This window comes from Motacilla alba, chromosome 4, assembly GCF_015832195.1.
Source record: "Motacilla alba alba isolate MOTALB_02 chromosome 4, Motacilla_alba_V1.0_pri, whole genome shotgun sequence".
In the NCBI taxonomy this organism is placed as follows: Eukaryota; Metazoa; Chordata; class Aves; order Passeriformes; family Motacillidae; genus Motacilla; species Motacilla alba.
The window spans coordinates 7,292,601-7,306,687 of record NC_052019.1 but is presented as its reverse complement, the minus strand read 5'-3'; the positions used below and the strand labels follow the sequence as shown (position 1 = coordinate 7,306,687).

At 39.6% G+C, this 14,087-nt stretch overlaps 1 protein-coding gene across 4 annotated transcripts in view; it reads left to right on the top strand.

Annotated features, from left to right (window-relative positions):
* FAM53A (family with sequence similarity 53 member A) overlaps positions 1 to 14,087 on the top strand; it is a 70,267-nt gene that overhangs the window by 15,311 nt on the left and 40,869 nt on the right. For 3 of the 4 annotated variants that reach the window (XM_038134459.1, XM_038134460.1, XM_038134462.1), the window contains exons 2-3: positions 5,347 to 5,591; positions 12,397 to 12,451. In XM_038134459.1, the coding sequence (XP_037990387.1) occupies positions 5,514 to 5,591; positions 12,397 to 12,451 (133 nt within the window). In that variant the 5' untranslated portion in view covers positions 5,347 to 5,513. Of the gene's footprint in view, positions 1 to 3,810; positions 3,833 to 5,346; positions 5,592 to 12,396; positions 12,452 to 14,087 lie in introns of those variants that run through there. The other variant, XM_038134461.1, reaches the window with a different exon arrangement.

Here is a 14,087-nt window from a genome sequence, read left to right as displayed (position 1 = left end):
TTATGTGGTGGTTCAATTTTCAAATGCTTCTTGGATGCTGCAGAAAGTGCCAGGAGGCAGAAAAATCACATCACCTTTCATCTAGAGTCTAGGAGCAAAATCATCTCGATGTGGAGTTAGTACTGCTGCAGTGATTAGCTCCTTTGGCTTGCTGAAGCAGAGATAATATTTTAAAGGACCTGCTTATCCGAACTGGAATTTTGACTCCCGCTAATCCTTTTCTTCTGCTGGGAGCAAGCTAAGTGCATGTGTGGGATTGTTGGTGATAAAAGTTCCATGTAGCACTCAGAGCAAAGAACAGGAAATAATGTGAAGTAACAGAGGGAGCAACCCTCTGTGTTCTCACAGGTCATTTTAATGCCATAGGCAGAAAAAGAATGGAACAGTGATCACCAAGAAACACCTACATCTGTGTTATGGGGAAGTCATCTAAAAATCTTGTGATCTCTTCTTTATCCAAGATAGAACTTCCAGAAACAGAGAAGAAATTGTTAGGAGTGTTTCAAACAAATGTAAATTTTCCCATTGAGATGAGCTGTTGCTGGAACATTTTGTCCTGCAGGATGCAGAGGAGGAGGAGTGGGCTGGGAATGAGTCTGGCTGCCTTACTTTCTTAGAGCCAAGGAGAGATTTTTTTTTTGGTGTTGGCTTTGTGTTCTTCATCAGGACTCTTCATCTATTTGAAAGTAGCTTGTCAAACTGAATGAGTTTCTGACATCCTTAAATTGACTGGGAGGTTGGATAATCTGTATTTTTAGTAGTCTTCCCCAAAAAAGACACTAGTGATGTCACTGAGAAGATACAGAATTTGTGACATGAGCTCTTCTGTTCTATCTCCACTGTTAATTTTGGCAGAGATTTTACAAGTCATTACTACTTGTAGCTAAACTTTAGAGAAATAACCCCTCTCTCCTTTAATAGTACTATAGAGATATAATAATGAATCTTTACCTTTCTCAGCCTTCAGAATGAATAGAAAAGAACTTTAAATCAGAGACAGTGGTGATACTGATTCCATCACATCTCATTCTCCAGCTTTGAGGAATGTTAGCTTTGGCTTGTGTTTGGCGTTTGGAATTTGATTTTTATATTCCATTTATTCCTTTTGATTAGTCTACCTTTCAACAACAACAAAAAAGTAGTTTCTCTTCCTCCCCACCTCTCACCTCTGCCCCCCAGCTCAAGGAGATCATGTAGGAAGATTAAGTCTCTCCCCAGACAGAGACTGAGTAACATCTTTTGTTGTGTGTGTTTATCTTGGAGGTCTCAGCTTGCTCACTATCCTACCTAATCAGGCTCCACAAAGGATGGGGTGCTCAGGGAAAGATGGCCATAACCTTGTAGGACTCCATCCAACTTGGAGCTCCAAGGCCTATTGTTATCAGCTCAAGGCTTGGAGGATGTTCCTGTTTGAACTGGCAGCCCCTGGCTCTGCTGCTGCCTGTGGAGACGTGGTGACAGCAGAGGTGTGGCACCTGTGGGCTGTGCTTTCAGGCTCTCTGGAGGCTGGGGCAGGACTGGATTGTGCCAAGATCTCTGCCATGAGGCAGCTGAAAGCATGTAAATTCAGCAGCATCCTCGTTGCCCTAACAAGGATGGTCAAATGGTTCATATTACTGAAAATCCAATTAGTGTGAAGTGCTGAGCAGTTTGAGAGGGATTCAGCCTGGTAAGCATAAAGAGAATGATAAGGAGAGACTGAAAAATAAAGTTGGTTGCCTTTAACTAGCTCTAGAAAAACAGCATGGTGGAAAAAGTACATAAAGTAAACAGCTTGCTCTATTCTCTCTGTGGATCCATTAAATACATAACATAGCAGAGAGTCTTGAAATAAATAAACTAAACCCTCAAAAATAGGAAAATTAAGTGAGGAGCTTCCCTCTAGGAGGTACTGAGGGACAAAAAGCTTATAAATACATAATAACAAAGATTTAAAATGACCACAGCTGAGTCAAGTAATTGTGAAGACTCTCTTGTCTCCTGGCAGCCAATATTAATTAGCAAAGATGAGGGAAAGAATTCCTTGTAGAGTATATGTAACTTAACCAGAGTAAACCAGGAGTTTGGTCACTGAGTGAAGGTGCTGAGGCTGCAGGGAGGATTTCAGATCCCTTTGAGCTGGTAAGTTTTGACCAGTCAAAGGAGTACAAATTGGGAAAGGAAGATGGGAGCAAAACATGTTCAAACCATGCTTCAGAAGGAGGTATCTGATTTCTAATTAAAGAAGAATCTTCATGGCTCAGTGTAGGAAATGCTGATGTCAACTGGCTTTCTTGTGCTGGGAATTTCTTTTCTTTCTGGCTCTGTGGCTGGACAGGTACTTGGGACAGGCAGTGTCAGCATCCCACAATGCTCCCAGCAAGCATTTGTGTCCAGTTCATGGCAAACCACGCTGGGGAGCTGATCCAGCTGGAAAACAACATTTCCCAGAAACAAAAGGAAGTGTTTTGGTTTCATCCAGCTATAAAAATTCCTTGATCTAGTTTTCTGTGATGAGCAGAAACACTTGTGCTGGCACACTGCTGTGGGCCACAAATAGCCAGAGAAGAGCATGTGTTGGCAGTTGTGATGGCAGCTGAGGTACATCAAACTGCAACCTAGAATGGCTTTCGTGGTGGGAGTGTGATGGTGACATTTCAGTGGTGGGAGTGTGTTGGTGACATTTTGACCACTTGAAACATTTGTTGTGTCATCCCTAACAAGGAGTGCCCAGTGAGAACAGATTTCTGGTGTAAAACAGTTAATACCAAATGTAGTGATCAAGCACATTTAAGAAGGGTGAGAAGGGAATTCACTTGTGAAGTGTGCTTCTGATCTGAACTACAACCCCTGCTGTCAGGGTTGTGCTTCATCTTGAGAAATGGAATTTACTTGTGATGGGGAGCAGGAGAAAGTGGGAGCAGAAAGATGAAAGCTTTTTGGGCTAACAGCACTTTTTCATCCCTGCCTCATACTTAAAAATAAAACTTTATCAATGGAGTGTGTCTCCATTTGAAAAATTATTATTGTAAGTGTGAGCTGCTAAAATGAAACTTTTTGGGAGGGTTTTCCACATTGCCTGTGTTTCAGAGCTGATTGGGTCCCATGCTGTCAGAAAGGGCCTGAATGGTTGCAGTGCCCATTAATTCAGTAGCTGGTAGGATTTATGAATGTGGATAACTACAGTTCAGCATGATTCTGAAAGTGCTTTGCTTCTGTGATTTCATTTGCTTTCCCTTTATCCTTGGATTCAATTGGTTCATTAACTAAAGTCTACTGTCATTCTGTCTAGTCTCTCCTTATTTTAGCTTGGATTAAGCTGACTTAAAATTGCACTGAAACATTTAAAGATTTGAAGTACTAAGCAAAATATAATTAACTGATTACAGATTAGTTTTTCTCCCATCTTTGGTAGCTTGATTGGATTTTGATTTTTTTGCTTGAGGGAAATAAAAAAATCCAGAAATTCTTCTATGACCCTTCCAAATAGAAGTAACTAAACCTGTGCTGAACTTTTCAGCTGCTTCTTAGTAGTAGCCTCTTACTAGTGCAAACATTCATCCTTAACATGGGTCTGAAAGTCTTTGCACCAGTTATGAAGCTTTTCAGGATGTTTTCAACCTGTAGAGGAAAAACATCTGACCTCCAATCAGCCTTTCTTGTGACTCCTATTCTGGATTTCCTGATTTACTTTCAACTCCACCAGGTTCAAAAGGGGCACAGCAGTGTTGGATTGGGCTGCTCTAGATACAGCTGTGTTCACATGGCTGCCCTCAAACTTGGCTTCAGTGTTTCATGAGCCACCCTTTGCTTTGGCTGCTCACATTGAACGGTGTATGGGCCACCTCTACCAGTGAGTGTGTGAACTTGAGGGTTTTTTAATATTTGACCTGATGTAATGTCAGAACAAGATGTAAATATTTCAAGTTGTGTGCTTTCCTGAAAGATAGGGCGCATGAAGTGAAAGCAGACCAGTTGAATTTCCAGCTATCTGGATAGTCATTATTTGTGGTGGAAGAGCATTTTGAAGCATTCTATCTTAGAGGAAAACAAAAAAATACAAGAACAATGCCAAAAGTTTGGCAGAAGTTATTTATGGGATAGCTTTTAGGCTGAGGGAGGCTGGTGTGTAACAGACTGCTGTGAAGGTGAAATAGTGCATGGTTAGCATATGCAAATCATATTTGAGGATGTACTTAAAGGCAACAGGTTTAAAAGGTAGTCTATCATCACCATTACTAATATTAATACATTAGTTTTAAGTGGGTTTAACTTGACTCATAGCCTCAAGTTGCTTTTTTTCCTTGCTACTGCTGGTTATTTAAACAGCTAATTAGTAGTGGAGAAGAGGCAATATTTTATGGAAACATTATTTGAAAATAATTTTCTGCCTTTTTTTTAAACTGCAGATGTTAAAACTAGAAAATATAAGTTAAACTTACAGTCCTAGTAGCATCAATATTCCTTCCCAAAGCCACATGTTTGAATACCTCTAAGATGATCTCTTCCCACTTTATATTCCATAAGTGGTCCCTGAACATGCTTGGTCAACTTAAATCATCAAGAATGGTTAATGCAGGTCACTAGAGAGAAAATATGTGGAGGGTTTTTAAGATAAAGGGGTAGCTGCTGAACCTAGTGCTTTTGATTTAGATGATTGCTCACAGAATAAAGATATCAAAGCTGTTATCTGTGATACTTTTGTGTGTATGGGAATCTGTCCTGGTTACCAGATCTGGTGTTTGCTGACAGGTAACAATTATGTAACCTTTAAAGAAAAAGCTGAAAAAAACACAGGGCAAGATATTAAAAGTAGCTGAGGGTTTAGGAAGTGGGTATAATGTTTGTTACCAACTGCTTCACTTTTCTTTTTAAGAGGGGATTAGTGATGAAAAAATACAGTGCATTCAGTGCAAATACAGTGCAAATACTGAATGCTTTAACATGCCAAGTAGTGTTAAACATGCAGAGCAGTTTGGTGGGTAAGTGCCTGTGTCATGTGCTGTTCCAATATACCTGGCCTAGGCTTCAGTAGTTTAAATGAGGGAAAGCTTTCCCTCTGCCTTGAATTCAACTCCTAGGGAGAAGCAGTTCAGTAGCAGGAAACAGCCAAATAGTATACTCTGATCTGCACCATTAATGGGTCTCATCTCCTTTCTGAAATTTTAATCAGTGAAATCTCAAATAGGAGTATACTTTCATGAGTAGAGATATGTAATCTGCGATGCCAGGCCATCAGCATTGGTCACAAAGTGATATATTTGCATGAGGGAATAGTCCAAATAAGAGTTGTGTTATTACACTACTAATTATTATATATGTAAGAATTTTTCTGATTTTTTCCTTTTTTCTGTTCCAATTTTACAGGAAACCAGACATGATACACTGACAGCATTTGGAAATAAACTTTGGCAGTAAGATGGAAGCATAAATCTCAAGATTCTAGACCAAAACAGAAATGGCTCATGAGTATTGAAAGAAGAGACTGAAGAGCCTCCAACATTTGTGTGAGCAGTGGAAAAGGAACAACTACCATGGTAACACTAATAACAGAAAAGCTGCAGAACCAGAGCTTGGATGATCTGACCTGTAAAACATACAATATTAATCTGGTAAGGATCTACCAAAACAATATGAAATACATGTGAAATGCCAAGTAACTCACAACTGCATAACAAATTCAAGAATGCAGATCAGCCAGAATTCAGCTATTTATGTTAGGTTTGGTTTGCAAGGTTGGGTGAGAGTTGTAATGGGAAGGAAAAGTGGATCTTCAGTGTTTAGTCCATTTTTGAAGTGATGCTCTTTTACTTTAATGGTCTTTTTAACCTTGCTACTTGATTTTAAATAGCAAAAAGCCAGTTCTCTTCATGAAATAGTGTTCTAATGACTGAAAAGGATTGTCCAAGCTTCTCAGGATTCCTTTTTTACTAGCAAAATGCACACATATTTTTATGGGTTGAAGTTTTCTTCCCATACAGACCAGGTGTTTGATAGCTTTATATCTGACAAGAGTATTTACTTATAAAAATCCTTCACTGCCATGTAGGTAACTATGAGCACTGGGCAGAAGGAAGGCAGATCATCAAGTAAATACAGTTAAACTAAAAGTCAGGTTACTACCAGACTGTTGTTGGTGCTAGTAGAGTGGAGCCTGGCTTTTTCAGTGTCTCAGATGCCTGGTGCTCTGAAAAACTTGGTGGTTTATGGTGTTATTCTTTGCTGGTTAAATCTCTGGGTACATTGTGTGATTCAAACATACAATTCAGGCATGAAAGAATCTTCTCTTCACATCTCTCTTATGAATGAAATACCTACTCCAGAGTGAGTAATGCAGAACAATCTCTTGTCACTTCTAGGTGCCTACCTGAGAACCCTGAAACCATGTTCCAGATGGAATGCACTAATTTTGTTTTACTGACTTTAATTACAGTGGCACCCTTCTGTAGGTTAAACTTTTTTGTTCCAGTGGGACAAAAAAGAACTTGACTAAATGTCAAGGTGCTGTTCAACTCTAGTCTTGTTACTTTTTTAAATAATCAAATATTGGACCTGAAGTATGTCAGTTACTTTTAAATTCTGTGCTGTAACTCAAACAACTGAACTGCTTCCTTATTGATTTCAAGAGCACAAAGCAGGTGAAGTATACCTTGAATGTGGTGAAATTTATGCACAAGCACCTGCAGTTCTCATGTATGCAGTTCCTTGTCCAGTAAGGATATGTTACAGTAGACATTAATCAAACAGTTTTATTTTCAAAACTGTAGCAGGTCCATTTAGAATTCTTCCAATAATTGATTTTACTTTTATTTCACATTCCCCTTAAATATGTGCTATTCTTGAAAGGCAGATTTAAGGTGTTGAAATGATGTTAGCTCTCAGGAGAAGTGCATACTTAGCTTGCATTTTTTTGGTCTGGTTTGATGAAGCATTTGGGCCATTCAGTTTGTAGGAGAATCTGCTGTATCTGTGAACTGGCAAAGTCATCATTTGTAACTAAACTCTGGGACCTAATTGGGGGCCAGTAATGACTTTGCCAGTAGCAGTGTTTAGTGACAAACATGTAGCAGCACCTTGTAATTTCCAGTCTTTTTACCAATAGTCACTGAAAGTTTTAGACCACCGACCTCTAATAGCAGAGAAGGGCATGTTACTGCTTTTACACCGTGTGGAGTCTGTACAGGAGTGTGTTGGCATGCTGTAATGTGTTGTAGGTTGGTTGTTTTTTATTCCTCTCCTTATCTGGACTTACAATAAAGCATGAAAAAGAGCAAGTAGAGCGGAAAATGGCACATGATGTCTCATCAGTTGTTTCGTCCTCAGCCTTCTCCTGTTCCTCTCCTCCTTTTATCTGTCAAGTAATTGGTTTTGTAAGTGCTTTAGTTCTTACAGAAAATAGGTTCCAAGGACAGGCACAGGTTCTGTTTGTACACAGTGGCACCCTGAAAAAGTGTGGAAATTGCATAGTGAGGTGTGGAAATAGAGAAGCAAGTGTGAATAAAAGTGTGCAAGTAGGTTGCTCCCTACTAAAAAAGATTCATAGAAGCAAGTTATGACTTCCTGACTAAAATGTGAATCTAAAATGATAAAAAGTATGCTTTTTCCACTGGTGAAGCCAATTGCTAAATGTCACTGAGAGAAAAAGACTGCTGGTGATAGTCTGGTATCACTGCTAGCACATTTAGGCTTTTTGGCAAGAAGTTCAGGTTAATGCTGTAGTTTCTTCTAATAGCAGCAGCAGTTTGGAGCAATTCTGAAGTGATCTTGGCTACACCTTTTGTTACTTGTGCTGGCACAAAATTCTGTGACACCATGTGGTGAACCTCATTGTGAGCTGATTGAGGATTAAGACCAACTTTTCTTGCCTGGGTTAATGTAGTTAAACCTTATCAGTTTTGTGATACCTTTTGCTGTGCATCTGCACAAGTGTCTGGGGACAAGTAGATAAAATAGCTGGGGAAAAGCTATTCTGTTATACAGCTCATGAATGAGGGTTATAAAAGAAGAAAGAATGGCTCTTTCAAAGCTATGTACTGTGCAGCCGAACTGGGCACAAAGACAACATGTATAGGACATAGTACACTTTTTCATTTGTGTAAGCTGTGTGGTGACCAAGTACCTCTCCTTTATGTTGTAAAATACTGGCTGCAGCTTTTTACTGCTCTGTTAAATGGCATGCTAATTTTCCAAGCTGGTGTAATTCAGCCAGTGCATGCTCAGTGGTGTTGTACAGCCTTGTCCTGCACCTGCCTTCAGGAAAATGACTGAGTGATTTGCTGTACAAGCAGGAAGGTTTTCCCAAGCTTTTCTCTTCTCCTCTAGTTTGAGTTCTGTAGCTCACAAGGTAGTGTCCCTGGTTGTTCAACTGTACCTCACAAAAGAGGTGAGAAGTGTGAGCACATTGTGGCTTTCATGGGTTGACAGCAGCACTAAATCAAATAGTTGGTCTCCAGTCCCTTGAACTCTCAGAACCTTCATGGAACTCAAAAGTCTTGGATTTTTCTGTATTCTGACTAAACTTGTACCTTTTTTATATTGCTGTATAGAATCCCATGTTGGTTTGTGAAGTAACAGTATGTGAGCTGTAAGGCTTCAAGGTGTGGTATTGAGAGGGAAACATGAGCACTGCCTGTCAAGGATTTGTGAGAGAAACAAGTTTTACTGTAAAATCCCTTCCAGGCATGTGGAGTTTTGTTATTTTTAATTTTTGAGGCTTATTTATGTTGAAAGATGTAGAATTAGATTCTCTTCCTCAGAGGAAAAGCCACTGGTCAGACTACTTGACTTAATCACTTCTTTGCATGCTGAGAGAAGGTCAGAATATTCCTCCTTACTATTTCATATCCAGTCATATTTGGAGGATATTTGGTGGAGAATAGGCATGGCCTATTCAGACTGAGTCACATCTGTATGGTGGTGGTTAAATTAGTATTTGAATGATAAACAATGGCTTCCCTGTGGTTTGGAAAGGATGCTGATAAATTGGAGGAACTCAAATATACTTGGAAGCTGGAAAAAAAAAACAACCTTGAAATTAAAGCCATTAATTTTAAAAGTATGAAGATGAAGTTGTCATTCTGAGTATAATGAGGAGGGATAGCACAGGCTGTGAAGTCCTTAATGCAGTACATTGGAGTATAGAAGAATAGCCAGAATTATTTTTGTTACAGTTGGCTTCTGCTAGCAAAGACCACTTAAAATTAGTGATGTAAATTATAATTCATTTTCAGCCTTACTTGCACAGCTCTTCCACTTACTCAGTTCAGCTTAGGTGTCTTTTTGAGTGAGTATTTTAATGAAAGAGCAGCTGTTAAGATTCAGAAAACCAGCTGAAACTTGCAGCACTGTCCTAAATGTTTCCTTTCCTTTTGGACACACTGTCCAGCTGCACAAAAGAGATTCTAATTATGAACAAGCATTTCAAAGTAGTTCCACTTCTTGGCATGAAGCAAACAATTTTAACCTCAGGTGAAACTTGTAGTTTCATTGTTTTATGTGTCTATCTTAAAATATGCCATTATTTCCCTAATCAATTCTCCAGAAGCATGAGATCTTGGTGGATGTTTTAACATCTATTCAAAAAGCAGTAGTTGCAAGATGGATGCGTTTCCTCTTCAGGAAAGTGACCTTGTTGAATAATTTGGCCTTATTCTAAGGAAAATTACCTTCACACAGAGAGTAGCCGACTTCCCTGTCAAGGTTCTTAGCAATTGCGAGCTCTTTTCAAGCTTATAATCACAAAATAAAGTATTAATTGAGGAAGCTTCAGGTAGCTCCTAGCACAAAGGGAATGAGTGGGGGAGGATAGAGTGTGGCCAGCCCAGGAGAGCTGATAAACTGGTTTGGTGCCCTGTTACAGTAATATCTAGTGGGACTTGTGCCATGTGCTGTATAGATAAAAAAAAAAATCCTCCCTCCTATAAAGAATTTACAGCCTGACAGGGTCTTCTCAAGTTTGGGCTTTCAGACATTGTTAAAATACACCAGCGGACACTGTTTCCAAGTATTTTTGTTTCAGTTATAGAAAGCCAAGCATGTATTGTGAAGGAGATTTGTTACTTACTGTCCTCTTAGTCACTCAACCCTTATTTCAGTGCCTTGAGCTTTTGCTGGAAATAGTGCAGCTCACTCTCCCTTTTGGCATGTGATGTCACATGTCATGTTCTTGCAGTTTTTGGTCTGAATCTCCAAAGAATTAGCAAAGAATTTTTTTGTGACTTTGCAGGATTCTATGTAAAAGATCCCAAGTTGCAGAGGAGATGTGTCTGCTTTGTCATGGAACTGAGCACTAACTTCTCCAGAACCTGGTCAGAAATAGCTGGAAGGACAAGGTTACTCTCTGAGATGGAGAACATTGCAGTTCTCCAGGACAGATAGTCTATGTGTATGTGACCCTGCTTTTTTCATGGTCCCCCTGACAAATGGTTTCAGTGCTCTGCAGTTGTCAAAGATGAAGTTGTTTAGTCTCTAACTAATGGACAAGGCTGTTTAAGGTGGTAAAAGTACAGGTAATCAAATAACTTGGACACTCATGAAGAGAACCTTTTTAAAGATGCATTTGGCTGAAAACTGTAGAAACTAAGTATCAACTGCCATATAGATTGTCCTTGAGGTCCTTTTCATTATGGACATTGAATATCTTGGCCTCTGTGAATAAATAGTCTTTTAAACATCCCTAACTATTATGCCCATATTAACGCATCTTATTACTCTTTTCATCTGGCTCAGGATAAATCAGCTGTAAGACTTTTTGATATGGTATTTTGATAAGAAAACACATTTTCTGTAGCTTCTCTCTGATAGTTGAATACATTGATCTTGCCTTTTATTTGGGAAATAATGGAAAGGAAGAATTTGTTGGAAGACCTTATCTTTATGTCTCTAATTTGTCCATTTCCCCTTCAGGGACAGCTGAAATGTAGCTACTGTTACCTTAATGTGCTCCTGTGTTTCACATGAAGCTGGTACCTGAATAAAGTAAATTATGGGTACTGGCTTTTTAAATGTGAATTCTGTGGAACTGGCAAGTTGCAGACTTCAAATGGTTTGAATTGGACTAATTACAGCAGATTCAATGGAGGTTTAAACTTGGGGTTCTGCTCTTTACTCAGAATAGCTTCTTTAAAAGGAAGTTATAAATGCATCTACAGATGCATTTACCAAGTAAAAATGAAATGGTTTGTGTCATATGCAGATGCTGATAAAAAATAAGATTAAAAATCTCATTGCTGTCCTATCCTTTAATCTGTTCTGTTATTTCCTACCTGTGACACAATAACACCAAGGGAATATTACCACAGCTCAGTGTTTGTCTCTGTGGGGCTCAAGGATATAAAGTTGTCACTAGCACTATGTGCTGCTGTACAGAAAAAAAAAAAGAAAAAGCTTTGTAGCCCAAGGATGTTTGTTTAAAAATTGACTTTGTATCTGGAAAGGAAGTGTATGTACAATGCTATCTTCTTTAGCTATACACAAAGAACAATGTTCACATAAAGTGTGTTGCTGTTTTTTAAAGCAATCTTCCTCTCCATCCTGAGGTGGTGGTGGGGGAGTGAATAATGACCCTTGGCTTGATGGAGCTATGAGCCTCTTATTTATAGCTCCTTTATAGCATGCTGGATTTGCAAGGTCTGTGCTTTGTCTGAGAAATCTAGACCATTAAGAACGCCTTTGTAGTAATATTTTTTTAGGTAAATTTGTTACAAACTTGTCTTACTGTGTAGATGCTACTGATGAGGCTCAATTGAAGGCCTTTACCCACAGACCTTGTTTTAAGCATGGCTGTTATGTTGAGAGATTTTAAAAAGCAGTCAGTCTGCTAAAGATGTTTTTATGATAGGGAAGATATTTTTCAATGGCTTTTCTATTTTGAAGAAGTAAAACAAAAAATTCACTGCATTGATTGTAAGAAAATGTAAAATACTAATAAAGCCTGATTGCAACACTGTTCATGGTGGTCAACTTCAAGACCTTGTATATTTAATTTAGATAAAGCTATTCCTGTCCCTTAGTTGAAGATGAAGTGTTTTGCCTTCTAGCCTTAAGATTGAAAATGGAAACCCAACTGCCAGATTGTAATTTCCTCTCTGCTGAAATGAGAATTGGATCAAAGCTCTTTCATTAAGGATGAATTATCACTCTTAATTTTCCAGTTTATTCGCATGGGCTAATGTTGTAACTCTTGAAACAGTTTGATACTTAGCAATATATCAGAAAACATTCCAAATAATTAGGTGCCAGAGGCTTATTTATAAATATCAGCTGTTCAGGAATTTCTTCAAGTTATATTGGAAAACCCTATCTTTTAAAGGCATTTTTAACTGCGCATACAGGAAAACTAAAAACTGCATGCAGTTTTCTCGAAGTGAATGCTGACTCTTTCCACAGTTAAAACTTTTTTTTTCTGATTGATTTCAGTACTCATCTGAGAAGCTGAACAAAAGTGGCAGCTTGTTCCCTTTCGAAATCAATGGTAAGTTCTTCAGAAACCTTAGCTGTGTTTTACTGAGGTAATTGGTATAGCAAGCAGCCTTTCTTTTGTAAATAAGGTGAGGGGGATGGAGCATGCTGCTGTAGAGCCTGCTGGTTTAAGCTGGTCTTTGAACAATACTGGGAATAGCTGGTTGTTAGTTTTGTACTTGTGATCTGCTTTGCATAGTAAAAAGCCCGTGTAACACATTTTTTTGTTAAATATCTGCCTTGGTGTGCAGAAGCACACTAATGCTGTTTTTCATGTTAAACATCTTCAGATTCCTCAGCTAGTAGAAATCTTTGTACACCTTATATTCTTTGCCACACAGACCATCCAGCATGATGCAAACCAGAAGTTGAAGTCCAGTGCCCTCATAGAAGTGTTATTTGCTTTTATTCCCCCTTGGCCCTATTAGAATAAGTTTCATCTTGCAAAAAGAAGAGTTCCAGTTATTGATATGTGAACTTTATACTGCCTTATTAAGGCGGGGAGTTGAAATTTTGCATGTTATGTTTTCTCTGAGCAAGGAGGACTTTTATTTGCTCAGTGGGATTCCTCATAAAACGTGAATCTTGGTTTGTGAGAAGTTTCAAATGGTGCTTTGTGTGAATAGCATTACCAACTAGGCAGGTATCCTGGTGGGAGTCTGTTATGGGCCGCCCAACTAGGGTGAAGAGAGGCAGACAAAATACTCTGTAAGCAGCTGGGAGAAGCCTCACAATTGCTGGTCCTTGTTGTCACGGGGGACTTCAACTTACCAGATGTCTGCTGGAAATACAATACAGCAGAGAGGAAGCAGTCCAGGAGGTTCCTGGACTTTGTGGAAGAAAACTCCCTGATGCAGCTGCTGAGTGAGCTCAGCCAGGGGAGAGACCCTGCTGGTTTTAGCAGGGAAGGACTGGTGGTGTTGTGATCAGAGGCTGCCTGGGGTGTTTGATCCTTGGAGAAAGGAGGAGGCAGGGATTAGGAGAACTGCCACCTGGAACTTCTGGAGGGCAGGCTTCAGCCTGTGTAGGAGGCTGGTTGGCAGAATCCCTTGGGAGGCAGTCCTGAATGACAGAGGAGTCCAGGAAGGCTGGATGTGCTTTAAGAAGGAAATGTTAAAGGTGCTGTTGAAAGATGAGCCAGTGGGGAAGATGATTGGCCTGATTGAACAGAGAGCTTTGGCTGGAGCTCAAGGCTAAGAAAAAAAAACCAGGAGAGGTGACCTTTGGAGGGAGGGGAAGGCAACTCGGGAGGACTGTAAGGATGTTGTCAGGTTATGCAGGGAGACAGTTAGAAGGGCTGGACTTCAGCAAGAAGTTAATCTGGCTACTGCCATAAAACACAGTTAAAAATGTTTCTATAAATGCATCAGCAGCAAAAGGAGGGCTAAGGAGAACGTCCATCCTTTACTGGATGCAAGGAGGATATAGGGACAAAGGATGATGTAAGCTGAGATAGTTAATGCCTTCTTTGCCACAGTCTTTAACAGTTGTTCCCTGGGTACTCGGCCCCTTGAGGTGGGAGACAGGGATGGGGAGCAGAATGAAGCCCCCATAATCCAAGGGGAAATGGTCAGAGATCTGCTACATCACTGAGACCCACACAGGTCTGTGGGGCTGGATGGGATCCATCCAGGAGGGACTGAGGGAGT